The sequence below is a fragment of the Rosa rugosa genome, chromosome 1 (assembly GCF_958449725.1).
Source record: "Rosa rugosa chromosome 1, drRosRugo1.1, whole genome shotgun sequence".
Taxonomy (NCBI): domain Eukaryota; kingdom Viridiplantae; phylum Streptophyta; class Magnoliopsida; order Rosales; family Rosaceae; genus Rosa; species Rosa rugosa.
Genome location: NC_084820.1, coordinates 52536799 through 52563767, shown reverse-complemented (window position 1 = coordinate 52563767; position 26969 = coordinate 52536799). Strand labels below are relative to the sequence as shown.

The following is a 26969-nucleotide window of genomic DNA, read 5'->3' as shown; positions in this document are numbered from 1 at the left end:
GAGAAATGATGAGAGCTCTCCTCTCTCTCCTGGCGGCGGAAAACCCTAGCCTAGGGTTTTGCTCGTTGAAATTCACGGTCTCTGATGAGTCTCCTACCCCTCGTGAAGCATATCTGTCGTCCTCCTGGACTTCATTCTTCCCCTCTGTTCAACCTATAGGTTGTGGCATTCGTTTCTTGCTGAAGGGCTATTCAGATCGCGGCGATGTTCGAGGTGAGTTTGGTCTGGGCTCGAAGAACTCTCGCCGAATGAGGTTTTCCTCATATGGTTTGTGTGTGGCGATTCGTATGTGGGATCCTAGAACTGCCTCTTCTCTTTTGCGGGGCAGAAGGCATTGTTGCGATTGAGCCGAGGACGAAGGAGGATTGACGGCGTATATCGCTGGCTGGAGACCGGATCCGATCCGGCTTGTTAGGTTCGTCTGGGCTAGTAGACTTCTACAACTGGTCTCTAAGTGGCGTGCCATGTCACTCCTGCAGGCCGCCCCTTCTAATGGTGGTCGACCCTCTACCTCCGGTGTTCTAATGGTAAGGGTCAGGTGGCGGCGGCGGTAGGTTGGGAGTATGAGATTGGGTGGCCTGGGTGCCCAAAATATTTTTCATTGGGCCTGGGCTTGGGCTTGGGCTTGTTTGTTGGGCTCTGCTAGTGTGTGGTCTTTCCCTAGGCTTGCGCACTCTTGGGCTTGCGTTTGGGACCCATGTGGTTGTTGCTTAATCCGGGTTCTAGTTCAATTTTGGGTTGGAGACTCGGTTTCATGCTTTTTGGTCTTGAGAATTCTATTGCTAACGTCCAAGTTTTTGACACCCTTGGTCGCCTTCGTACTCTAGGAAGCCTCACCTCGCTCTTTTGAGGTGTATCTCCCAAGTTACGATTACGATCCTGGTTACGGTTACTACTACAGTTTTGTTGCTAAATTGATATATGCAGTGCAATTCTTGGCTTTTCGGCTTCTAGTCATGTTCGAAAGCCATTATTCATACCTTGGTTACTTCTCAATATTAGATGCGCTTGTGCATCCTGTCGATGCATTTGCATCGATCTATGTACTCCTCAGTTTCACTTAATAAAGCTTGTCGTCTTTCCCATAAAAAAAAAAAAAAAAAATTCTACAATCTACATATAAGAAAACAAACAAACAAAATATAATAAACTCAAATCTAGGGATCCCTTCTAATGAGGACCACTAAAATGATGACTAGTTAAGACTTTTGTGTTAGACCCACTTGTCTATCACATTTCCGCAAATCAACAGTTAGATGTTTAGATATTTATGTGTAGATTATTTATGCAATTTTTTCAACCAAATTGAAAATCGTTAAGACATTCATAATAGTGATTTATCAGTTATGAACATGCACGGTTCATGTTTGACATATTTGATTCGTCAATTGATTTGATCTAGTTCGGTACCTTAACGATTAGCAATTTGGAAGAAAATTTTCATAAGTGATCTACTTATGCATATATAAATATTTAACGGTTGATTTGCCGTAATGTAATCGAAAAGTTGGTCTCTCAAACCGTTGATTAAAAAGTCATTAATTAGTTCTCATTTTAGTGGTTCTCATTAGAAAGACTCCCCTCAAATCTAATGTTCAAAATATATATATATATTCTGATGAATATGTATTTTGTATATTATATTTTCATAATTTGCAAGAACCCAACAAATTTCGAATTCATATACATATGTTATGCAAATCTATCGATCGAATGTATTGCAAATCTATTGATCTAATTACATGAAATATTTTCTATTCTTGATTGAAGAACAAAAAAATGGTTGTTTAAATCTAAGCATGAGTGTATTGAAAAGAAAAAAAAGAAAAAAAAAAGCCAAAATATATTTTTTTAAAAAAGCCAAAATAGGATATGATTGTCTTTTTTTTTTTTCAAGTATTACATGGCATAATTTGGCAAATGGTGCGGCTATTGCCACCCTACTAACTAATTTATTTACCCTACAAGTTGCTGATTTATTAAAAGACTAAAATGCCATAATATAAAATTACAATAAAGGACAATATCTAATTAAAAATTACAATTTATTTCTCTTATTACACCTTACAGACATTCTTAATCTCTTCATTCACCATTAAACCTTATTAATGCTTTCTTAGCATTCATCATCTTCAATCATTCTCATGTTATGCTAACAAAAAAAGAATTCGAGACTCGGAGGAGACCAAATAGAAAAAGAATTCGAGTTAAACTCTATATTGGAAAATGGTATTTTGGATACTGTAAATGGGTGAATTAAGTAAACTTGAAATTACAAAAATACATGTAGAGTGAGAAGATAATGTGGGGTGAACAAAGTAGTTAGTAGGGTGGCAATAGCCACACCCTAAGTGATGTGTGTAGGTGAGATAACATGATACTTAGGATTGAAGTCACAAATCTTAGAGAAATTTTCCCAAATGTTAGGCCTCATTGAGGCCAACAGTCATTTTCCAATCCGAATATACTCTTTAGTGATGTGGTGTAATCTAAGCCACTGAAGTATTTATATGATCTAGATTTTTATGAAACTTACGTACCTAACTTCACGGTTAATTACTAGCTTTAGAGGAGCCAAATCCTATATATACAGCAAAAAGCCCAAGTATTCGATATTAGTCCATGAGCGTCATGGATTTTCTTTCCATTTCATTGCATCCTATATCTATAAGTTTAGCAGCAATTCTTTTAGCTATGTTTATGGTTAGACCCCATGCCCGAAGATTATGTGAGAAGAGAAAGAGATATCATCCTGTTGCTGGAACTGTCTTAAACCAACTGATCAACTTCTCTCGGCTGCACCATTACATGACTGAGCTTGCATGCAAATATACAACTTACAGGTTGCTTGGCTTTTTCAGAAGTGAGGTTTACACCTCAGATCCTGCAAATGTTGAATACATGCTCAAAACGAACTTTGTAAATTATGGCAAGGTATGTTATATATTTTTCTGAAGGAATCTTTGAATAAATTGTATGTCTCATTAAACTGTCAGCAACTAGAAGAGCTTGCTTGATCGAGTAAGGTATAAGACTATAAGTATTGTCCTAAAAAGATACTAATCTAGTGTACGTGCTTCTGAACCATTTTCATCTGCTTTTCCGAAAACTTGTGTTAATAAAAGTGAAATATGTGGCATTAAAGGTATAAATTACCGCTATTATCTAATCAGTTAGTTCCACTTTTGGGCCTCCTGCAGGGCTTGTACCACCACAGCATTTTGTCAGATATTGCAGGGGATAGTATTTTTACTGTGGATGGGGAAAGCTGGCAGCATCAAAGGAAGTTATCAAGCTATGAATTCTCAACCAAAATAATGAGAGACTTCAGCCTGCAAGTCTTCAGAACCAATGCAGTAAAACTTGCTCGGATAATTTCTGAAGCTATAACCTTTGACCAAGCAATAGAAATCCAAGTAAGTCTGCGATGCTTCAATTATCACAGAGCCTTGTTATTTGATTTGTTTTACCAATATTCTAATCTTTGTTTTTGTTGGAAGGATTTGTTTATGAAATCCTCCTTAGACTCAATCGTCAGGATTTTTCTTGGTATCGACCTTGACACCATGGGTGGAACCAATGAAGAAGGTATCCGGTTTTCCTATGTCTTTAATGAAGTAAACGAATTTATCCTTTATCGATACGTTGATTTCTTCTGGAAGATCAAGCGGTTCTTAAACATTGGTTCTGAAGCAGTGCTAAAGAATCATATCAAAGTGATAGATCAATTTATGTATACATTAATCAAAAGCAAGATGGATGCGCTCCATCAGTCAGAAGATAATCTACCCGTGAGTCATCTTCTAGCCCATCTATTTGTTTAGGCTTAATTAATTTAGCTTTTTATCATTGACAATATGTTGTCTGATGAGTGCAGCTAAAGAAAAGAGACTTTATTTCAAGGCTTTTGGAAATGAAAGAGACCAATCCAAAGTATATTAAAGACATGGGAGTCAATTTTATTATTGCCGGGAAAGATACTGTGGCTACTGCTCTTTCTTGGCTTTTTTATATGCTCTGCAAGTATCCTCGTATACAAGAAAAGATTTCACAGGAGGTTAGAGAAGCAACCAATATGAAAGATAATTCAAGTATGGATGAGCTTGCAGCCAGCCTTACTGAAGAAGTCCTCGACAAAATGCAATATCTCCATGCAGCTTTGACCGAGACACTCAGACTTTACCCTGCAGTTCCAGTGGTAATATATATATCAATTGAATGTGATGCATGATTATGATATACAAGCATTACAGCCATTACTCGATGCTAAGCCTAAAAAAAAAAAGAAATAAATAAAAAAGACTTGTTCCTGCATTTTCATAGTTTGAATTGCTTATATTACTTTGTAACGAGTTTGTGTGTTGCTGTCATTTGTAGAATGCAAAGGTTTGTTTTTCTGATGATACCTGGCCAGATGGATTTAGTGTCAAAAAAGGGGAAATGGTGGTATACCAACCTTATGCCATGGGCAGGATGAAGTATCTATGGGGTGATGATGCAGAAGAGTTTCGGCCAGAGAGATGGCTTGATGAAAATGGCATTTTCCAGCCAGAAAGCCCTTTCAAATTCACGGTCTTCCAGGTAAATATAGTATATATTGATGTTACTCAGATCTCAATCTAGAAGTTTTAATTGAAACACAGAGAAAAGCACGTTTTTGGGTTTGCTGGATAAAACTCTACGTAAAACATGGGAATAATTCTGTTACACGTACAGGCTGGTCCCAGAATTTGCCTAGGAAAAGAATTTGCTTATAGGGAGATGAAGATCTTTTCTGCTGTGCTTTTAGGCAACTACATATTCAAGCTAAGCGAAAAGAAAACAGAAGTCAGCTACAGGACCATGATCAACCTCCATATTGATGGGGGACTTTACGTTCTTGCCTCTCCAAGATTGAAGCTTGAAAGATCTTAGGTGTTTAGTGAACGCAGTACTGTATTGGTGTTTAATTACCACTATAAAATAAGTTACTTATTGTGAATTGAAACAACATATCGGTAGCAGTGATGTTCTCCATTGGATTGTGATATTGTTACACCATTAAACTGAGAATGACTTCGAAATGGGTCGTTCGGCATCTTTATCGTAGAAATTCAGAAATAAGTGCTGTAGTTATTGTACTCGTCTTTCTGAGCACACACCACAACACATGTGGGCAAAGGCCACACACGTATTGCCACATAATTAAAAAATTGTGGATATGGACCTCATACCCACCGCTATATCCAATGTTGGTGTCTATATCCTCCACCTACAAGCACAAATATTTAATATTTTTTCTTTTTATTTTTTGATTCAAACCAATTATTTAATATTTATTTGGGTTTTCTTTTCTGTAGGCCCTAATCTTACCGAATTTTTATCTCATTATCCCTTCTTTTTTCTCTTTGATCACGTCACGAACAGGGATGACCACACTCCACACCTTTAATTGATCAACACCCATATTTTCAGCCTCTCAGACTCTTATCTCTTTCTCTTCTTCTGGAAAAATAAACCATCTCTTTCTCTAGTCTCTCTCTCTCTCTCTCTCTCTCTCTCTCTCTCTCTCTCGTCTTACTACTCCATATTCACCATGATCAATTAACCTGGATAGTCTGAATCGTAAGGAATAGATCCCGGATCCCCCTATCAGATTCAACTCTGGTCTATCAATTTAACCTACCCTCTATTTTTGAATTAGGGATTGTGATTTCTTATGCGATTGTGGTTTTTCTTTGCAGCAAGGGATTATTTGAAGAGATTTCATACTGTGTTCGTGGAGAGCGAGGTTGCGAATCACCTCGGATGAAAGAAGCCATCGACCATTAAAACTCGTTCCTCGTGCTTCAACCCGAGACCATGGAGAAGCTCCAGCGACAACACAATCAAGTACCATTTTAGTGTTTGTTATTTTATTTTCTTTGATGGCTCTATTCGATATATATGCGGGAGAAAAATTGGATGATTTTTGTTGTCTATGGTTTTCCGGTTATGGCTTATTGATTGAATTTTGTATGGGTCTATGCCTATATATCATCTCTAATCCAAGATCCCCAATTTCAGCACTGAGTAGGAGGCTGAAACCATGGCAGTGATTGAACCCAAGAAGATCATCATTGAGATCCTGGTATCGGTGAGTTCTGTTCCTTGTTTGTTTCTTCAACACTAACTTGATCTATGGACCTGGACACTCAAAAGATTCAAGCTTTAAACATGGATTGCCTCTGTTTTCATATTTCGGCCAAGTCAATTGCAGACTGAAGCTGCTCTATTTGCTTCCCCATGTACTCACCAACTTGATTTCAGCCATCCATCCCCAGAAAGTTGAAAAAAAAATGAATAATATCAAGAATCTAATCAATTTCAATTTCGGAACTGCAAAGAAGCAATAGGACTCGATACTGGACCATGAATAGAAGCAATTGTTGACCGGAAAAAAAAAAAAAAGAAGAAGAAGCAATTGAAACTCTGATTCCTACCAGTTGGTCCCACCATGTCAGAATTGCAAAAGAAGCCACGCACAACAAAACTGAGACAATTAAGGAGAAAGCAACCCCTCTACAGCACACTGACCCAAAAATATGTGGCTGCAGCGTGGCAATGGGTAATAGACACACACATGTGTCCTTTGGCCCAAATATGTCACAAATGTGTATGTGGCCATTGCCAATAAGTACTACAAAACTTGTCGGCAATCAGATAGCAGAGCAAGAGCTTAAGAAAAATGTGGACAAAAGACTTGGGGGAAACTCCAAATTGTTGTAGATGGTTATCCAAAAGATGATGGTTATCTATTGATGGGTATTCTTGTAATTACACAAATAAAGATATTATTTGCTAGCTTTTACCATAATAAGGTATAGCTTAGTGAATTCTTTTTCATTTATTTACACCCTATTTTTCTTCTCTTTCAAATTTCTGCATTGTCTTTTCTCCAGAGAGCGACAAAGTAAAATTTGGGATGCTATCAAGGAGATCTCAAACTTGGATGAAGCTACCGATTTCAAGGCTCTTGAGTTGCTTGATACCAAAACAAAAAAAGATGGATTCTTGAATATGTCTCCTCAAGAGCGATCAAAATGGATATTTCACAAGATGGGAGGATTATAAAGAGTTTTTCTATTAGAACCTCCAAATTTACTCACTTGACCTCCTATGCTTTTTACACCTCCTATCAAATTTTCTAATACTAAATTTACTTACTAAACCTCACTGAATTTCCTCAAATAACCTCACTCATATAAGTTGCAAACAAACTATTATCTTTAAAATTAAAACTTAGTAATTCAATGAATTAATTACTCTATAAATCTTAATTACATATCCATTCTTTAATCAGACAACATAAAAAAAAGGGGAAATTACTGGTCCCTCCTTTAACTTTTTAGGATTCGACAGTTCAGTCCCTGCTATTCCAATTTTAACAGATAACTCCCCACACATTCAAATTTCACACAATTTGGTCCAAAATGACCATTTTACCCCTCACTTCTTCTTTTTTATATATCTAATACACACACACACACATATATACATATACATACATACATACATACATATATATACACACACACACACACATGTACATTATATATACACACACACATATGTATAAAATTATACATATATTTATATATCTACATATACATATACATACATATATATATATATATATATAGATATACACACACACATTAGATATATAAAAGTTGTGAATTTTTTTTTATAATATGAAACATAAACATAGTATATAGACTTACCAAATACATAAACACATTAGATATATATGTATACATACATATACATACATAATATATATATATATATATATATATATATATATATATATATATATATATATATATATATATCTGCATATACACATATACATATCTATATATATGTAGATATATATCTGCATATGTATATGTACACACACATATATACATATAAATATATATAAAAAGAGAGAGAGAAGAATAAAAATATACACACATATACATACATATATACTCACACACACAGACACACACACACACATACATATATATATATATGTGTGTGTGTGTGTGTGTGTGTATTTTATTCTTCTCTCTCTTTATATATATATATATAAAGAGAGAGAAGAGTAAAAAATATATATACATACACACACACACACACATATATACATATGTATAAAAGAGAGAGAGAGAAGAATAAAAAAAAAACAAAAAAAAATAAGTGAGGGGTAAAATGGTAATTTTGGATCAAATTGTGTGAAATTTGAATGTTTGGGGAGTTATCTGTTAAAATTGAAATAACAGGGACTGAACTGTCGACGCACCAAAAGTTAAAGGGGGGACCAGTAATTTGTGGTCCCTAAACCCTAAACACAAGGTATTGAGTTTTAAAAATTAATTTTTAATCCACAAGAAAATAATATGAACTATTTTGTGGTTTTTTTTTTTAACTTTTTTTTTTTCTGTTTTAGCTCTGCAAAAAAATATGAAGATTAATCATTTTTTCTTAATGTTTATTTTATGTACCTCATGATTAATTATTTAAACATTTGATTTAAAAAAATTGCTAGCTCATTTTTTATTTTTTTATTTTTTTTGTAAATATAATGGATAGACTTAGATTTAGGTCATAATATGATTTGTTTTGTTTTCCCTCACCAATATGCGTTCAACATGTATATCATATATTTTTATGTCACATAATCATAGTTTTAATTCTTATTAAATATATATAAATGCTTTAATGAGTATGTAGTGAAATTGAAAAATTAAAATAGATAAGGAAAATAATAAAGAATGCAATCTAATATTATTGAATTGGAAAGTCTATAGAAAATCAATGTAATATTTGTTTGGTATAATTATTGTCCTTAATAGTCATTTTATAGTAGGTTATATATGTCATTTAATAATTCATAATAGAGTGAGGTCAAGTGAGCAAATTTGGAGGTCTCAATAGCAACACTCGATTATAAATTGTGACTTGCAATGTTATGACGTCTTATGTGATATTATTATGAATTATTGTATTATGTTTGTCCAAAAAATTATAGTATTCTATTATGTTCTTTATTCCAATTATTGTTATAAGGACAATCCATGCACTTGTGAAATCTAAACAAATTCTGCTAATACAATACATTAAACTCTGTTTAAATCCGTGTGTGGAGTTAAAATAATCCGTGGATTCTGTAGAATCCACGGATTATAAAAAATCAATTAGAATCATTTAAAATCTGAATTGAATACACCCCCCTAAGCTTTTTAGCTTTGCACAAACAAAAGATTCATCGGATCTGCACCAAGTAATATTTTCTAAAATAAGTCCAATGACCGAAATGCAATATCGAGATTCAAATGAGTTTCGAATCAAGAGCAAGCGAAACACGCATGTCACATATAACTAATACACTACTGTTATTATACGTCATTGCGTTACGCTTTACTGGGATTTGAATCCAAGTCTATTGGGATCGCTGCCCGACTGTCATTTATTGGTTCATTAAACACAAATTTTAGCATAGTTATGTCAATTACATTTAAATTAGGGAAAAATTCACCAACGGTGTCTGAACACTTAGGAGACTTTCAGAATGATACCTGAACTTACAAAGTTATCAATGTGATACCTGGACTCATTTTTTAGTATCAACGTCATACCTACGACCAATTTCCGTCACGGAACCGTTAAATTTTACACGTGCCCCGCACGTGAGTCACTTAATGAAGACAAAAAGATCGAATTACCCTCAATTTTTTTTTTCTTTTTCTCTTTCTTTCTTCCTTTCTTTCTTTATTTCTTTCTTTCTTCTTCTTCTTTTTAGGTTTCTTCTTCGGAGTTCTTCCCCTGCTCATCCAAGTTCATCCCTGCCGTCGCCGCCGACAGCTTAGCCACCACCCCACTCCTTCTCTCCTCCGACCCCCTTGTATACACCATTGATCAGAAACTCAGACCTCGCCAGCCTTCCACTCTCAAATCACAGCTCCAATCCCACACCGCCCCTCTTCGTCGTTCCCGACATGCAACACCACCTCCACACCATCCGCACCTGCAACCACCTCCACTTTTTTAATTAATTTTTTTCACCCCTCCACCTCTCGTCTTCTTCCTCTCCCCTCGATCAACCACTCTCTAAAAAGACTGACTTCGCTCGCCGATTCCTCCCGCAACAACACCTCTGTACTCCTTGATTTCAGACTCTGTCCTTCATTTTGGAGGACGAAATTGAAATTGAAATTTGGATTGGGATTGGGATTGAGATTTGGATTTGGATTTGGATTGGGTTCTCTGTAAACTTCGACAGTACTCAAAGGGGGAGTCGAGATCGAGGAAGGAGGAGGACGGAGAGATCGTCTATATCATTACTTGCTGGTATTTTTGTTGTACTTAATGGGTTTTGAGTTTGAATTCGAGTTTTGGTGGAGGTGTGGGTTTGGGTGGTGACGAAAAGGAATGGAATGGAATTTTGGTTCTTCTTCTTCATTGCCCATTTCACAACAGGTCTGCATTGATGTTGTTGAGGCGATTTCAAAGGAGGAATGGAATTTTTTGTTAATTCGATCTGATACATCTGTGATTGTTTTGGTTGTGATGCAATCCAAGTCTTCGTGCTTTCTCTGTTGGACTTGGAGGTGTTGAAGAGGCCATCCATCTCGCGGCGGAACCTGATAAGGCAGCGGGTTTCCTCCTGGATCGAATGCTCGGCCCGCTTCTTCGGTCCTCTCCGCAACTGCTGGCGTTGCCACCAATTGAGGCAGACTGCCACCAATCAAGAACATGAACAATTGGGATTTGTTTTGTTTTTTTGCTGGGTTTGAGAAGATGAACATGAAGAAATGTTAGGTTCATACTTATCGGATTGAGATTTTGATCATGAAAATTTTTTGCTGGGTTTGAGAAGATGAATAAGAAAAAGTTTAATCATCTTTTATTTTAAATATAATAAATTACTCTGTTTTTATTTTTAATTTTGAATTTATTCATTTAGGATTTTGATGGAGTGGAAAAGTCTTTTTTACCCTCATTTTCGGCCTCACATGCATCGCACGTGACTCAAACTGATGGAGTCGTGACAGAACTTGATCGTAGGTATGACGTTGATACGAAAAAATGAGTCCAGGTATCACATTGATAACTTTGTAAGTTCAAGTATCATTTTGAAAGTCTCCTAAGTGTCCAGACACCGTTGGTGAATTTTTCCCTTTAAATTATAATGAAAGTTATTTCTGTTATAACTTAATTTATTTTATTGGTTCATTAAACACAAATTTTAGCATAGTTATGTCAGTTACATTTAAATTATTTTCATTATAATTTAAGTTATTTCCCTTATAACTTAATTTATTGAGAGTTTCTATTAGGACCTCCAAATCTGCTCATTTGACCTCACTCTATTATGAATTATTAAATGACATATATAACCTGCTATAAAATGACTATTAAGGACAATAATTATACAAAAAAAATTGTTATATTTATTTTCTCTAGACTTTCCAATTCAATAATATTAGATTGCATTCTTTATTATTTTCCCTATTTATTTTCATTTTCCAATTTCACTACATGTTCATTAAAGCATTCATATATATTTAATAAGAAATAAAACTATGATTAAGATAAAAATGTATGATATGCATATTGAACGCATATTGGTCAGGGAGAACAAAATAAATTGGTCATATCTATCCATTATATTTGCAAAAAGAAGAAAAGAAAAACAGAGCTAGCAAATAAAAATAAATAAATAAATATTTAAATAATTAATCATGAGGTACAGAAAATAGAGAAACATTAAGAAAAAATTATTAATCTTTTTTTTTTTTTTTTTGCACAGCTAAAAAAGAAAAAGTAAATAAAAAAAAATCACATAATAGCTCATGTTATTTTATTTTTATTAATTTTTAAAACTCATTAATACCTTGTGTTTGATTTTTTTTTATTGGATAAGAAATTTATGTTGTCTGATTAAGGAATGAAGATGTAATTAAGATTTATAAAGTAATTAAGTCATTGAAATGACTAAGTTTTTTATTATAAAGATCTTAGTTTGTTTGTAAATTATATGAGTGTGGTTATTTGAGGAACTTTAATGAGGTTTAATGAGTAAATTTAATATTTGAAAATTTAACCACTGCAAGTGGCCTAGTAGTTATTGCCTAGTTGGGTGTGCTCCCCAACCTAGGTTCGAACTCCGAAGCTGTCAAAGTGGCGAGACACTGTGCTGCAATGCACAGTTGGCGCATTTCACATGAACTGAAGGGGTTTATCTTGGGCCTAGGAAGCTTTTGGGTTCCCCTTGACAAAGTCAAAAAAAAAAATATATTTGAAAATTTGATAGGAGCATAAAGGTCAAATGAGTAAATTTAGAGGTTTCAATAGAAAAACTCTAATTTATTTTAGTTTATGATTTAAATGATGTATGTTAAATTTATTTCTATTATTATAATGTTGTATATTAGATGAGGCTAAGCCAGAAACTCAAGCCCAGTGGTCGCAGCCATAAACCCAAGTCGCAGCTCAGGCCTGAAACTCTAGGCAAGCCCCAGCAGAGCGAGCCCAGACGCCAAAAGCCGAGCCCAGGTCATCCATTTGACCAGGGTCCATCATTCCTCGGGCGCACGCACGACAACCTAGCAGGTCAAGCCTCCCAATATTTAATCTTAATCACCATGTATCTCTGCCTCTGTATACAAATAGTTTTTCTCTGCTGGAGACATGGTTGCAACTGATGAGCTACAACAGTACTGATACCTTGAGCTTTTCTTTTACTATAGTAAGAGAAGAAAAAGTAATGTACACTATCAACTTTGACAATATAATGCCACGTAAAAGTGAAATTTTTGTGTGTTTTCAAGTACTTCTATAGCCAGGTGATCTTCTGCAGAAAAGCCGCATTGGTTGGTAGGTGCTCAGATGCTACTAGTGAGTTAATTTGAAACAAAAGAGCAACCAATTTTCATTCGTACAGAAAAGAAAAGAAAAAGTACTTATGTCTATACATTTAGTCAAAAAATAAGCATACCATTCTCAAATAGTTGTCTTGCTCACTATGCCAGAAGCCAGAAGGTATCATCTGTAGTAAGCCTTACAAAGGAAAAGACAAGAACATCCGAAAACGTAGTTACCAAAGGATATCAACATTGCATCTTTTCATGCATTTTTTCTCTTCATAATTACTGCAGGCCAGTATGTAATTTAGCTAAGAACTAGCTTTCAACTTTTGCATACGAGTTAAACTGGAGGAAGTCGTGGTCTGACTTCTATAATATTAAACCTTCGCTATTAAACAAAAGATTAGCATTTTGTATGAGAAAGAAGTAACCACTTATATTAGATTTGGCTACTAACGACAACAAATTATATTTAGAGGCAATGAGTCCATATCAGAACATTTTATGGGGAACAACTATTGCAGATCAACTTTTCGGGCACGGAGATAATACAGCAAGGCCATTCTCTTCTCTATATAAATAAACTGAGTAGAGACTACCATTTCATTGTACACCTGCTCATTAGTTCATTTATTTCATCATATCCTAGCTTACCATGGAGTTCACCAACCTCGGAAAATGTCTTTGTTTGGCTTTGATCCTCGTGATGTTTGGAGCTTGGTCGTCAGAAGCCACTTCTCGCACTCTCCAAGATGCATCAATGTATGGGAGATACGAGCAATAGATGGATCATTATGGATGTGTCTATAACGAGATCAACGAAAAGGAGAAGCGCTTCCAGATATTCAAGGAAAATGTAGCATTTGTAGAATCATCCAACAATGATGCAAGCAAACCTTACAAATTAAGTGTCAATCAATTTGCAGACCTTACAAATGAAGAATTCATTGCCTCTAGAAATCGATTCAAGGGGCATGAATGTTCCACAAAGACCACATCTTTCAAGTATGAAAACGTTACTGTGCCAGCTACTGTGGACTGGAGACAGAAAGGAGCTGTAACCCCAATCAAGGATCAAGGCCAATGTGGTACGTAATTGAGCATCTAGCTAATGTTTATTTATAGATAAAAAAAGGGAATCATCTAAACAGTACCTGAATTTGCTCGACTATTAACTTTCGTACCTATGTTTTGGGAAATGTCAAAATAGTATCAAAGATTTAAGCCCGACCCAATTTTCATACCTAGGAACAGTAAAAACGTTAAGTTAACTTTTCAATGGTATTTTTGTCCCTTCACTTGAACCCTAATCCTTTTCCCCTAAATCGATCTCCAGAACTTTAATTTCGTCGAAGACGGCGAAGAGCTGTGGTGTGGGAGATGTCGAGGAGCTGGACGTATGGGGTTGTCCTGCAGCGCCTCCGCTACGACGGTGGCTTCTTGCCTCGTCGGACGGGCCATGGTGTGGTGATGCACTGACCGGTTTTCTTTTCTTCTCAGATGGTGGTGATGGCTGCTGTGAGGTTTATCTTTGGGTGGTCGGAGGTTGAGTGGTGGGTGGGAATGCAAGTTTGGTTTATGCATATGAGGATAATAATTAATTGAATTGGATTGGTAGGGGATATTAATTGCTGGAATCTGGGCTACTGATGGGTGGGCATGGTGGCTAATAATTTTTTAATTGGGTGGACTAGTTTTGGAGTTTTTGCTTTGACAATTGATGCTAATGAATTATTACTAGCTGAAGGGTGGTTTTAATTGTTTGTTGTAAGAAGAAGAAGAGTGCCCGTTCACAACTCTCTCTCTCTATCTCTCAATTTGATCTGGGTTCATCTGCAATTTCTATCCAATTTAATAACTGGGTTCTCTCTCTCTTTCAATTTTATTTGGGTTCATCTTCTTTTAGCAACTAATATCGATCATGATCATGATTTTCTCTCTCTTTTTCATCTCTTCATCGTTTCTCACCGCCTTCCTCTCTCTCTTTTATTTTTGATCGGGAGAATATCACAAATGATCACTCAACTTTTACTTATTTGACACTTTGGTCACTCACCTTTTAAATATATCACTTTGGTCACTCAACTTTAATTCTGTTATTCACTTTAGTCACTTCGTTAATTTTTTTCATTAAAAAAAAATTATTTGCCACAATATTAATGATATTTTCGTCCAACCAATTGTGAAAAATTGAGTTTTTTTTTTTTTTTTTTTTGAATCAAACCCAAAAACGGGCGGCAATATATTCATCACAAGCCAGAATAGGCCGTTACATACCTTTTCGCTGTCATTTAGAGACAGACAAGAAGTTAGTGGTAGTACCCACAAGTGGTACGTACATATAGTCCTACTCATTATACATTCAAATACGTAGAGATAGCGGATATCCTCCTTCGGTACTACTCCAGAGACGCTAAAGAGACATAGAGTGCACATCGGTGCATAGTTTCCTGATACAAGGAATTATTGTAATTTAGACAAACTAAAAAACATAGGAATGGGCTGAGGGCAAACCCTAGCCCAAATTAGAAAGCCCAATAGGCTAGCCCCATAAGAAAGAGGCCCAACTCCGGCCCAACAGAAAGGTTGACCCGGGCCCAGACCACATCATCACCACGCCCTCAGCCGCCTGTACAACGTCGGCGCTGTTCCGCCGCCAACGAGCTCCACGACGAAACCAAGACCACTAGCCTCGCCAAGAGCTGCCCACGAGAGAACGCGCCGTCGCGCGTCGCCACCAGCCCCAGTTGCACCGAGCCTCACGAGCCTCTGACGTGCAGCGCCCTGCCCGGAGCCCCACGAGCCACAACGCCGCCAAAACACTCCACACCCACCCGCCAGATCTGGATATCCGCGCCCCGATGCAGAGCTGCACAAGAAAACGACCGCAGGGAACGTTGAGAGATGTTGCCCAAAAACCGACGCCATCCATCCTGCCAGAAACCCAAGCCCAACACCCTTCTCTTCAGACCTCTGCCCGGGCAATTGAGTACCCGTCCGGCAGCCAGCACCGGGACGCGGCGATGCCGCTACCCATGGCCGCCGCCGGACAGGAAAACTTTTGTGGTGTAGGTGCTATCTCGCGGCGCTAGGGCTTTTGTGAAAAATTGAGTCTAATGATTGGGAGAAGTGATTAAAGTGAGATAAAATGCCCCTTAGGTGATTAAAGTAATTGACAGAATAATAGTTAAGTGACCAAAGTGATATATTTGAAAATTGAGTGACCAAAGTGTCGAATGAGTCATAGTTGAGTGACCATTTTGGAATTCTCCTTTTTTGATCTCTGAAAGTTTCACTTTTTCTGCCATTGAATATGGCTTTGCCCCATTTGTTCAGTTCTTTTGTTCTTTAATTTATTTTTTAGTCCTAATAGGCTTCCTCCCAAATTGATGATGACATGATTAATTAGAATTTGAAAAATCACAGGCCGGATGGAATTCTTTTCATGCTTTTGCGCGATTAAAAAAGGTATCAACATTTCCTTGTTTATGCCCAAAAGCTTGACGCTATCAAGAGCAATAATCCAGAATTCCAATACCGCAATCGATGTCGAAGAACATTCTTCCTCCAACCAAATCGATTTCCATCTTGCTGCAGTGAATTTAATTGATGAATTATACTCCCAATCCTATTCATAACAAATAACTATAGAGCTCAAAGATGAAGAATATATCGGGGTGGGCTACCGAAGAAGTTCAGATTTTTTTGGTTGAAGAAGAGAATTGAGAGAGAGAGGGGGGTTGGCATAATTAAGAAGCTAAAAGTAATAGTAAATGAGCTTGTAGGGTTTTTTGCCGATGTGTTAGTATGATAGCCCCTAGATATTAAATCAATGGTCTAGAATTATAGTCAAAGAGAAACAAGGAGATTTCTTTGCCAAGGAGAGGATCCGGATTCATTGGGTTCAAGTGAAGGGACAAAAATATCCTTGAAAAGATAACGGAGTTAACGTTTTTACTGTTCCTAGATATGAATATTGGGTTGGGCTTAAATCCTCAGATACTATTATAATGGGTTTTTGTCCATTTACTCCATTTTTAGAGATTTTTTTTCCCACTTACCCCATTAAGTTTTTTTAATTCTCTCTTACCCAAAACACTCTAAGGAGGTCTTCCCTAATACCCTATTCAGATTTTATTTTTGTTTTATTATTTTTTTTAATACTTTTACTCTCACCCCATTGTTACTTAGAGAGAGAAAAAAAATGGAAGAGAGAGAAACCATAGGAGACTTCGCCGGAGCCCGGTCACCGGCCGCCGATTCCTGTCACTGGCCACCGCTCATTGGACTTTTATGAAAACCTCACTGGAAAGGTTTATTGCCCCCAATAAACATCTATTACCTCCCAATAGAGGGGCAATAGACGTCTATCAGCCATGTATTGCCCCCCAATAGACGTCTACTGCCCCCCAGTAGAACTTTCGGTTGCCGAAATGAGAACTAATATTCCTAAAATTAGACAAATAAAACTTTGATTAAAGAAAAAAAATGAAGAGATTATATAAATTAAAAAACGTCTATTGCCCCCCAATAGACGTCTATTAGGAGCAATAGACATTCAAAATTTTTTTTTTTCCTTCTGTCCCATTACTTAAAAAAAAAAAACTAGAAATTGATTTGGGCACCCAGAGAAAAGCTCTGGGCACCCAATCACCAATCTCCTCTGCCACAGCCTGGGTCGAGCACCGGCAGCGTCCATGAGGCCATCGGCGACGCCAAGGAGACGGCGAGGCGTCCAGGAGGCCATCGAAGACGTCGTCTAGTCGTAGTTGTCAGCGCGACGGCGGTTGGACGGGGCCGAGCTTGGGCGAGCTGCAGAGGAATCCGGGCAAGAGTCGAGCCGCGCCGGTGAGGCGTCCAAGAGGCCATCAACGACGTTGTCTGATCGTCGTTGTCAGCTTGACAGTTGTTGGATGCGATCGAGCTCACCGGCAAGCTGCAGCCGACGTTGGAGATCGGGGAGCGAATCGACACCTGCCAGAGGTAGAGAGAGAGAGAGAGAGAGAGTTTCAGATCGGAGGAGAGAGAGGGGAGCGAGAGAGATCGTAGGCATATGTGTAGTTTATTAATTTAACTGAGGGCAAAATTGTCTTTCTATGTTAAATTAGGTAACAGGGAATAAAAATCTATTGTTGGGGTAAGTGAGATAACTTTGGCTCATTTTGGTGCTTTTGATCAATAACCCTTTGATATTTCCCAAAATGTAGGAACGAAAGTTAATAGTCGACCACAGTTCAGACACTGTTTGGATGATTTTCCCATAAAAAAACAATTACCATTTTTATAGTATGAAAGATTACTAGTCTAACTTGTACTAATTTGTCATATCTATATACAGGATCTTGTTGGGCTTTCTCAGCTGTGGCAGCCATGGAAGGAATCACTCAACTTTCAACAGGTAAACTAATCTCTTTGTCTGAGCAAGAGCTGGTTGATTGTGATGTGAATGGTGGAGACCAAGGTTGTGAGGGTGGCTTGATGGACAATGCCTTTGAGTTCATCGATAAAAATCATGGACTTAGTACTGAGGCTAATTACCCCTACACCTGTGTTGATGGTACGTACATGCAATGCCCAAAAGGAAGCAAGCCATGCAACCTCGATAACTGGTCACGAAGATGTGCCTGCAAATAGTGAAAGTGCCCTTCTTAAGGCCGTCGCTAATCAACCCATTTCCGTTGCCATTGATGCTAGTAGTCCGGATTTCCAATTCTATTCAAGTGGTGTTTTCACAGGAACTTGCGGAACAAGCGGTCTGCCATTGATGCTAAACCATGATGTTACCGCAGTAGGTTATGGCGTCAGCGATGATGGGACCAAGTATTGGTTGGTTAAGAACTCATGGGGGGCACAATGGGGTGAAGAAGGGTACATAAGAATGCAAAGAGATGTTGCTGAGAAGGAAGGTCTGTGTGGTATTGCTATGGTAGCCTCTTATCCCACTGCATAAATATACCAACAAGTGAATATTATGATATGTACATGAACTGCTTGTGCTTATAATGCTTAAAAGCTACCACATCTGTTAGAAAACCCTACCATTTAAGTTTCATTAATACAAAAGTGAAGAACTCTTTTTATGTTTAGTTTCTCTATAAATCTCTATAGATGACCTATATTTTTTACAAGGATAAAATTTTGAAATCTCACTCATCCTTCCACCATTTCGTTCCCTTATAGAAGTTCACTTTCTGTCACATTGTGTCATTTCACTCCGAGTACGTTCTGAGTCCAAACTGAACTCACTAGTTAATTGGTTTGTTAGAAAACAAGTTATTGTTACAACTGCTGGCATTTTAAAACAAGATCCAGAAGTTGAGGTTACATGACTATTTAGAAGTTTAGATGCACTAATTTTTCATATATAGTATAGCTTTGTATTGACCAGAGAGTTCAGTAAGCTTGCTGCATTTGAGGAATGACTGAAGGAGACCTATCAAGTACATCAAAGTGCTCGTTCTCGTTTTGCTCAGCATTTGAAGCTAAGGCATCACATGTGTAAGGAAATTAACATGATACTTGATAGTTTATAAGGAATCATATATATGAGAATTGGGAATAGGGATGGAAAGAATTGAGGTTGCTTTATTCTCAGTAGTAAAACAGTTGGAAAGCAATTCCAGGTTCTAAACTTCTAATTCCCATCCATAGACATCAACCAACTTACCCCTTTTTTTGAGAAACAACCAACTTACCCTTATGGGTAGGAATAAATGACTAAAGGAATTCTAGTAGGTAGCCCAGAAACCCGAATAAATCCTCATTGAACAGCCATCACCAACCTTTCGCAATAGTGTTTTTTTTTAGAACTGAATATTTTATTTACAGAAGTTAACCCTCATAAGAAATATACCGGAGGAGATGATGAGCGCCGTCTACTACCGGATGGAGAGAGCCTCCGGGCCCCACTTGTGGGGGCTCCGACTCAACGGCCTCTTATCTTCTTCGCATTCTTCGCCTTCATCACCTTCGCCTCTTTCGCTTCGCTCTTCTGCCGCCGCCGCCGACCTACCCGACTCCAACGCCGCCAAGCAGCCCTTCGTCATCGGTACTCTCTCTCTCTCTCTTCGCAATTCAGCATTTGATTCGGTCTCTCTGCTACTGCATTTGATTGATTGATTCGAGTAGGTGTTTCTGGAGGTACGGCTTCCGGTAAGACCACTGTGTGCGACATGATCATCCAGCAGCTTCACGATCAACGCGTCGTTCTTGTCAATCAGGTTCACTGTTCTGATTACTTTGCATTTTCTGCCTCCAATTGATTACCTTCATTATAAATTCTGAACAACACTTGTTTGATTTGGTAACTTTTTTTTATAGGATTCATTTTACCGTGGTTTGACACCTGAGGAGTCTGAACGAGTCCATGAGTATAATTTTGATCATCCTGGTAATTACTGCATACTATTCACAATAAATCCAACTTAATCAACTCTCGAGTGGAAGTAGGCTGTTCTGTTTTTTTTTTGTGCTAAAGTATATATGACGGTTCCGTTTTGTTTCTGTAGATGCATTTGACACCGAACAGATGTTAGAATGTGTTCAAAAGCTGAAGTGCGGGCAGTCTGTCCATGTTCCAATTTATGATTTTAAGATACATCGACGCTGTTCTGATACTTTTCGGCAGGTATAGAGCTTCTTTTGCTTCTAAAATTGGTTGTTGTTGCCTTGCTAATATTCACCTGTGGATGCATTTTGTTTACTTCTTTGTCAGGTGAATACTTCTGATGTCATCATCTTGGAGGGAATTCTGGTTTTCCATGACCAGCGCGTCCATAATTTGATGAACAGGTTTGATTTCCTCAGTCTAGTTTCTTCTGTCACTTTTCATAATTAGCTATGTTTTTTGCACTTTTGCATGGCATCCTTATTTAGGTTCTCACACGTACCATGTGGTCTTGATATGTCAAATTACATGGTTTTATAGAGTCTAGAAAGATTTGCTTCTGCAATCAAATATGAAAAGAAAATATATAAATATATTTATGAAACCTGGATAAGAAAAGGCATGGAACTCCAGAGCTGACTTGTAAGTTCTCATACTGCCTATCGATGTTAAGGTTGCTAATTTGTAAACTACTGCCTAATAGAAACCATGGTGGCATAGGCGCTTGGATGGTTAATGATACTTTTTATTCTTAGCCAAGCCATATAGAATATCTTCATTGTTTTTTTTATTTTTATTTTTTTTCAAATTTCAAATAATACTCTTATCAGCTTGTAGGTTTTTACAAAAAAAAATATATATATAATAATAAAAAAAAAATTCCTTTTATAAAAGTAGTACACATTTTCTTTAGTATCTCATCTACCCTAACCTTTTATTTTTAAAACTTCTGAAACGAAAATAAAAATATGTGAATGGCTATGCCAAAAGCTATATGCACTACTCAAAATCAGCCTAACCTTTTCATTTCTCTTTTTTTATTTTGAAAAATATAAATAAGTAAAGAATCTCTTTGTATGTGTGCTCTCTGAATGTGTGCTGTCTCCTTGTTTGCCCTTCAGATGCTGATGTCAGACTTGTAAGACCTTATTGAACTAGACATCAGCTTTTTCTGTTAAGTTGACATTGTGAGGAGTTTTGGAGTTCAGTTTGTAACATCAGTGAGTTAAATAAAGTAGTAATCGAAAATGATTTTATTTAATGCAATCTGTTTTGAATTTGAAATTCAAATTGTGTGATCATCCATATCAATCTTTATCAGACAAATAAAGAGGTTATTTGACAGTTTCTTGATGGAAGAAACTGTCTCAACTGTTTTGCTGATATAAAGGGATTGTCAGTCTGTATTGATCCCTGCAAGAACACCATAACTCATATTCTTTTGTCCCATCACAAAATTGAGACTAAAGGTTGGATCTTGGAGAAGAGCAATGGACACAGGCACTTCATCATTATCGTGTTAGTATTACATGTTCTTTTAAATTCTGTTTTAAGTTTAAATTCCTGCTTTGCTGCAGATTATGTTCCTTGTTTATGATTCATGTTACTGATTAATAACAATCTTGTATTTGACATAGTTATTATCTTAATCATGTGAATCTGTTTATATTAATGAACTCAGAATACATTTTGATCCTATAGAACAATTTCTCCAGAAATTGAATATGCAGATTTTGTCATTATGGTTCTTGTTGATTTAATAATCTGATCAGTTGCTATATGAAGTTATGTTTTCATGTTTTGACACTTTCTTTTTCTTACAATTGGTATCAGAGCCTACTATGCTCAAATTAAGATTGTTATGTTATTCGTTTTTGTTTAATTCTCATGATCATCTTTACATATTGCTGCACAATAGTTTCTTGAATTAGAATCCTTACTGCAATTCAACTTTGTTTGACTTGTGCATGAGTAGTGCTTTTGGATATTTAAGTTATGATTCTCAAATTGCACTGCAGAATCAATAAGATCATCATGCTTTATCTATGATACTTATCTGCAAGATGATACACAACAATGATCTTGCAGATTTGTCAAATAGAATATTTTCAGAAATTACTCAATATGTGATCCTGAGAACACACTCTTGATATTGCTGCACATGAATTATATATTCTCTTACTGTGTATCTCACTTTCCTGATTTGCTAAAAGTTACTTACACAAAGAGTAATCCTCTTCATGAATTCTGTAATATTCAAATTATATCATAATAGTTGTTCTATTTATAATTGTCATCTGCAGAACTAATTGCAGGATTGCTTCTTACTGATGTGAATAATGGGAAGTCCCATCAATTGCTGCATATATTTCATTGTATTTTGCATGCTGCCAAAGTAGCCACAAATACAAATTCATATGCATTCTGCAATGTTTTCTGGATAGTTCATGCACATTGTACTTGTCATCAAAGTGACTGTTGTGCAAGCTGATGAATTAATCCATTTATTAACAGAAAACAAAAACTCAAACCAACTTAAAATAAATTTGATTCTGGTTTCCAAAGAAACTAGCATTCAAACATTTGGTTACTTGAGTTGCATATACAGGTCATTAAACATTCAGATGATATCAGAGATAAGTGTATCACAAATGATACCAACTTCTTGAAAATATCATAGTTTGTTGGTCTATGTATTTGCACTTCATTAAAATGTTGTTCAAAATTTGAATTAACATTTGGGACATATATTTCTAGTGCATAATTTCATTTTTACAACACTAGTATGACTGACTTAGATTGAATTGCATTACATCCATGCATTTTCTTATGAGTATCAATCAGATTTAGTTACTCAATGAATTGAGCTTAAGAAATGGAAATGTGGTATAGAACTGCATCTAGGAATCCAAGATTTTGATCATATGTTGAGGGAGGAACCACCTGCAAAATTAATTGTAAAGCAGATACAAGAGTCTACATCATGGAGAAGCATAACAAGGTTCAATCAATTCCCTGTTTCAGAAGGTTGGATGGAAGTTTAGGATATATATAATAACACTCAACAGTTGGCAAAAGTCTCCATATGCAGAGGATGTGCAATTCAATCCAACATACAAAAGAAAAGGGCCATGAGGCAGAAAAGGAAGATGTACTGAGAAAAGGCAGGAGCCAAGAAATGTGGCAGATCCAGTGTAAGTATGAAGCCAAGGAACAGAGAACCAAGCGATAAAGAGGAAGCAATAATGAAGAGAAATGGAAAAATTGGAGTGAGAAAGTTTAGGGTATCCTGGAAGTATAAACTAAACGCATGTCTACGCTACATTTGTGTGGCTCATAAACAAACAAAACCAAGGCAGAACAAGATTTGAATTGTGACAATGGAGGCTCAATTTTCAAGGACACAGAGCTGTGTTATAGAAAGAAAGAAAAAAATCTGATGGTACTACTCAGTCAAGTGCAAGTTCAGCATCAAAAGACTCGTTTATAAGTATGTTTGACAAGCTAAAGCTAATCAGGAAGAATAGAATACTTCTTTGGTCTCGTAGTTATTCTTGTCATGAGTGATGAGAAGAAGTTGTTATTCTTGTCATGAGTGATGAGAAGAAGTGCATTGGATTGGACAGAATATTGGGGATTATTGCTACTGTTTTGCCATCCCTCAGTGACCTCTACTACATATGTCATATCATCTATCATTTCGATGCTAGATTTGTTACTCATTTAGTTGCAATGGATTTAAGCATAAAGAAGGCATTGATTACAATGAGACAACCATATGCAGATATGCTTATATATAGAAGATTGGGGGAGCAATTTCTTGGGAAAGAAATAAGCAGTCCTTGTTCACCACTTCAACATTTCAAGCTGATTATGTTGAGTGGAGTACTATCTGGTAATATATCTATTCAGGTAGTGTCAAGTTCAGTGGGAGATTATAAGCATTGCAGCTTAATTATGGAACTTGACAACACTTGGAATTTATATGCTGTGTAAATGCAGTACAAGTACATGAAGTGTGACCTGAATTTAAAATACATATGTATAAGCTTTGAATTAATTCTGCAGATAAGCTTATGCATTATTTGTCTTCTCGCTTTAATATTTAATTTGCTGCATATTATATTTTGGCCTTGATTCATGTTGCTGTTGATTTACACTCTTCTATTTGGCATAGTCATCTTAATTATCTAGCATGTGTTGATCTGTATAACGGCATACTCAGAATTAACCAAATTTCATAGTAAATTATATCTGCATGATTTGCATGACATATCTTGACAAATGTTGTTTCTATTTTAATTGTCTCGGTTGCGATATATATATATATATATATATATATATATATATATATATATATATATATATATATATATATATATATATATATAAGTGTTTACTTGTTTAATTGATGTGCTTTCAATCCAAGCAATAGCCTTAGAAAATTGCTTAGAAATCACAGTGCTTTTATTGGTTGGAAATTGGGTGATAAAAAAAAAAAAAAAAAAACAAGTTTTTTGGCCAAAGAAGGAGATTTTAGCCACTTTCAGATTTTTTGAAATTTTCAACTCAGTCACTTACTTTTGCAAAACTGTACTAATATACTGGGAATTTGAGGTCGGTTTCTTCTAAAGAGTTTTAGTAGACATCTTAAAGAGTCATTTGGAATTGGATTCACCCAAAACGGAATTTTCTGGGATTAGTTATGAATTTCCAAAATCAGGAGTCAGTCACAGAAATTTCTGATATCAGCTTACTAAGTTTAGCCAAAGGCAGACTCTTATAGCACTTTGAATTCAATAGAGGACCTTATATTTCATATGAAGATTACATTTGTATTCATCTCAGTGCATGTTTATGTTTTCCATATTATTTTCAAATGCTAAATGATGGATATGCATGTTTAAAGTTTCTGGAATTGATTTTGAAGACTTCATATGTGGTGTGCTGTCAAAGTGGCCTCATATATGAAGATCCTAAAAGATCAACTACATCGATGAAATGTATAGAATGAATTCAGTTGCATTTTGCATATGAGAAATGCTATCAAAATGGTCTTATATAGCTAGATAGCAATAAAACTGTCTTCAGTTTCATCAGTTTAGAATTATGAAACTTAAAATTAAATTTGATCCTAATTTCCAAAGAAATTCTACATCAAACATTTGGTTTCATAATTTGCTATATATATTAGATGAATGAACAGTCAGTCAGTCATTTATGAAGTCATCATTTGAATTCTATCATTTGAATAAAATTAGGTTTCAACATTTGGTTGCTGTATAGGTAGAACATGTACATATGCAGAACCATGTACATATAAGGAGCCTGATACTGATATACTAAATCAGTGAATATATACATATGCAGAAAAACTTGATACTGATATAATCAGTAAGTTAATACAGCTCTTTATCTAGTTGAAATTAATTTTGGATCAAACATGTTTTACAAATCGATTACTGTAAATAAAGTAAACATGTACAAGATCATACTTGAGGTAGTTTCATGTAATTTTACTTGCTGCATTGTGATCATAGAAGACTAATGATTTTCCAATTCATTATAATTTTCTGTAGTTCAATGCAGTTTAGCAAAATTGACAGGACTTTGAGAAACAGATGATGTTCTTGAACTCTTGTGCACAATTAAGAAAACAACTCAATGTAAGTTGATTTTGCATGATATCTAGTTCAGTGGGAGATTGTAAGACCTTATTGAACTAGACATCAGCTTTTTCTGTTAAGTTGACATTGTGAGGAGTTTTGGAGTTCAGTTTGTAACATCAGTGAGTTAAATAAAGTAGTAATCGAAAATGATTTTATTTAATGCAATCTGTTTTGAATTTGAAATTCAAATTGTGTGATCATCCATATCAATCCTTATCAGACAAATAAAGATGTTATTTGACAGTTTCTTGATGGAAGAAACTGTCTCAACTGTTTTGCTGATATAAAGGGATTGTCAGTCTGTATTGATCCCTGCAAGAACACCATAACTCATATTCTTTTGTCCCATCACAAAATTGAGACTAAAGGGTGGATCTTGGAGAAGAGCAATGGACACAGGCACTTCATCATTATCGTGTTAGTATTACATGTTCTTTTAAATTCTGTTTTAAGTTTAAATTCCTGCTTTGCTGCAGATTATGTTCCTTGTTTATGATTCATGTTACTGATTAATAACAATCTTGTATTTGACATAGTTATTATCTTAATCATGTGAATCTGTTTATATTAATGAACTCAGAATACATTTTGATCCTATAGAACAATTTCTCCAGAAATTGAATATGCAGATTTTGTCATTATGGTTCTTGTTGATTTAATAATCTGATCAGTTGCTATAGGAAGTTATGTTTTCATGTTTTGACACTTTCTTTTTCTTACAAGACTTGCTCGTAGAATAAGACGAGACACTGTTGAGAGGGGCAGGGATATTGACTCTGTTCTTGAGCAGGTAAGGCCGCACTCTTGAACAATCTCTTTGTACAAGACTACTTGGTGCATCGCTCAGTTCATAAGATTGGGAATACATAACCATGTTTCCTGTTGAGTTTTGTTAGAGAAGAGTATGACTATAGTGATCTTTCAATTTGAAAAATCACATCGAGAGCGTTATGCTTATCATGCAGTATGCCAAGTTTGTCAAGCCTGCTTTTGATGATTTTGTTCTCCCCTCAAAGAAGTACGCTGATGTGTGATGAT

At 36.0% G+C, this 26969-nt stretch overlaps 2 protein-coding genes and 1 pseudogene across 12 annotated transcripts; all 3 read left to right on the top strand.

Annotated features, from left to right (window-relative positions):
* Positions 1–2606: 2606 nt before the first annotated feature.
* Positions 2607–7234, top strand: LOC133725405 (cytochrome P450 704C1-like). 9 transcript variants are annotated; one of them, XR_009854423.1, is made up of 8 exons: positions 2607–2934; positions 3201–3416; positions 3501–3791; positions 3878–4198; positions 4378–4581; positions 4717–5871; positions 6046–6115; positions 6921–7234. XR_009854423.1 is itself a non-coding variant. In XM_062152656.1 (6 exons), the coding sequence occupies exons 1-6, from the start codon at positions 2623–2625 to the stop codon at positions 5736–5738; spliced, it is 1359 nt and encodes a 452-aa protein (XP_062008640.1). In that variant the 5' UTR covers positions 2607–2622; the 3' UTR covers positions 5739–6872. The 9 variants fall into 9 exon arrangements, 2 of the variants coding, with proteins under 2 accessions (XP_062008640.1, XP_062008639.1); XR_009854420.1 differs by lacking the exon at positions 6921–7234 and having other exon boundaries at positions 4717–5604; positions 5724–5871; positions 6046–6872; XR_009854419.1 differs by lacking the exon at positions 6921–7234 and having other exon boundaries at positions 4717–5646; positions 5724–5871; positions 6046–6872.
* Positions 7235–13530: 6296 nt separating this feature from the next.
* Positions 13531–18955, top strand: LOC133725406 (senescence-specific cysteine protease SAG39-like; annotated as a pseudogene).
* Positions 18956–19444: 489 nt separating this feature from the next.
* LOC133725404 (uridine/cytidine kinase UKL1, chloroplastic-like) lies at positions 19445–26969 on the top strand. 3 transcript variants are annotated; one of them, XR_009854417.1, is made up of 8 exons: positions 19445–19923; positions 20004–20095; positions 20196–20265; positions 20384–20502; positions 20590–20666; positions 25842–25928; positions 26655–26721; positions 26897–26969. XR_009854417.1 is itself a non-coding variant. In XM_062152654.1 (6 exons), the coding sequence occupies exons 1-6, from the start codon at positions 19737–19739 to the stop codon at positions 21388–21390; spliced, it is 552 nt and encodes a 183-aa protein (XP_062008638.1). In that variant the 5' UTR covers positions 19449–19736; the 3' UTR covers positions 21391–21770. The 3 variants fall into 3 exon arrangements, 2 of the variants coding, with proteins under 2 accessions (XP_062008638.1, XP_062008637.1); XM_062152654.1 differs by lacking the exons at positions 25842–25928; positions 26655–26721; positions 26897–26969 and adding an exon at positions 21384–21770 and having other exon boundaries at positions 19449–19923; XM_062152653.1 differs by lacking the exons at positions 25842–25928; positions 26655–26721; positions 26897–26969 and having other exon boundaries at positions 19449–19923; positions 20590–21770.

Coding starts and splice junctions, on each gene's coding strand:
- LOC133725405 (XM_062152655.1), top strand. CDS start 2,623: ATGAGCGTCATGGATTTTCTTTCCATTTCATTGCATCCTATATCTATA. Junction 3,417..3,500: donor ACCAAGCAATAGAAATCCAA/GTAAGTCTGCGA, acceptor TTTTGTTGGAAG/GATTTGTTTATGAAATCCTC. Junction 4,582..4,716: donor TCAAATTCACGGTCTTCCAG/GTAAATATAGTA, acceptor TTACACGTACAG/GCTGGTCCCAGAATTTGCCT.
- LOC133725404 (XM_062152653.1), top strand. CDS start 19,737: ATGATGAGCGCCGTCTACTACCGGATGGAGAGAGCCTCCGGGCCCCAC. Junction 19,924..20,003: donor CAAGCAGCCCTTCGTCATCG/GTACTCTCTCTC, acceptor TGATTCGAGTAG/GTGTTTCTGGAGGTACGGCT. Junction 20,096..20,195: donor GCGTCGTTCTTGTCAATCAG/GTTCACTGTTCT, acceptor TTTTTTTTATAG/GATTCATTTTACCGTGGTTT.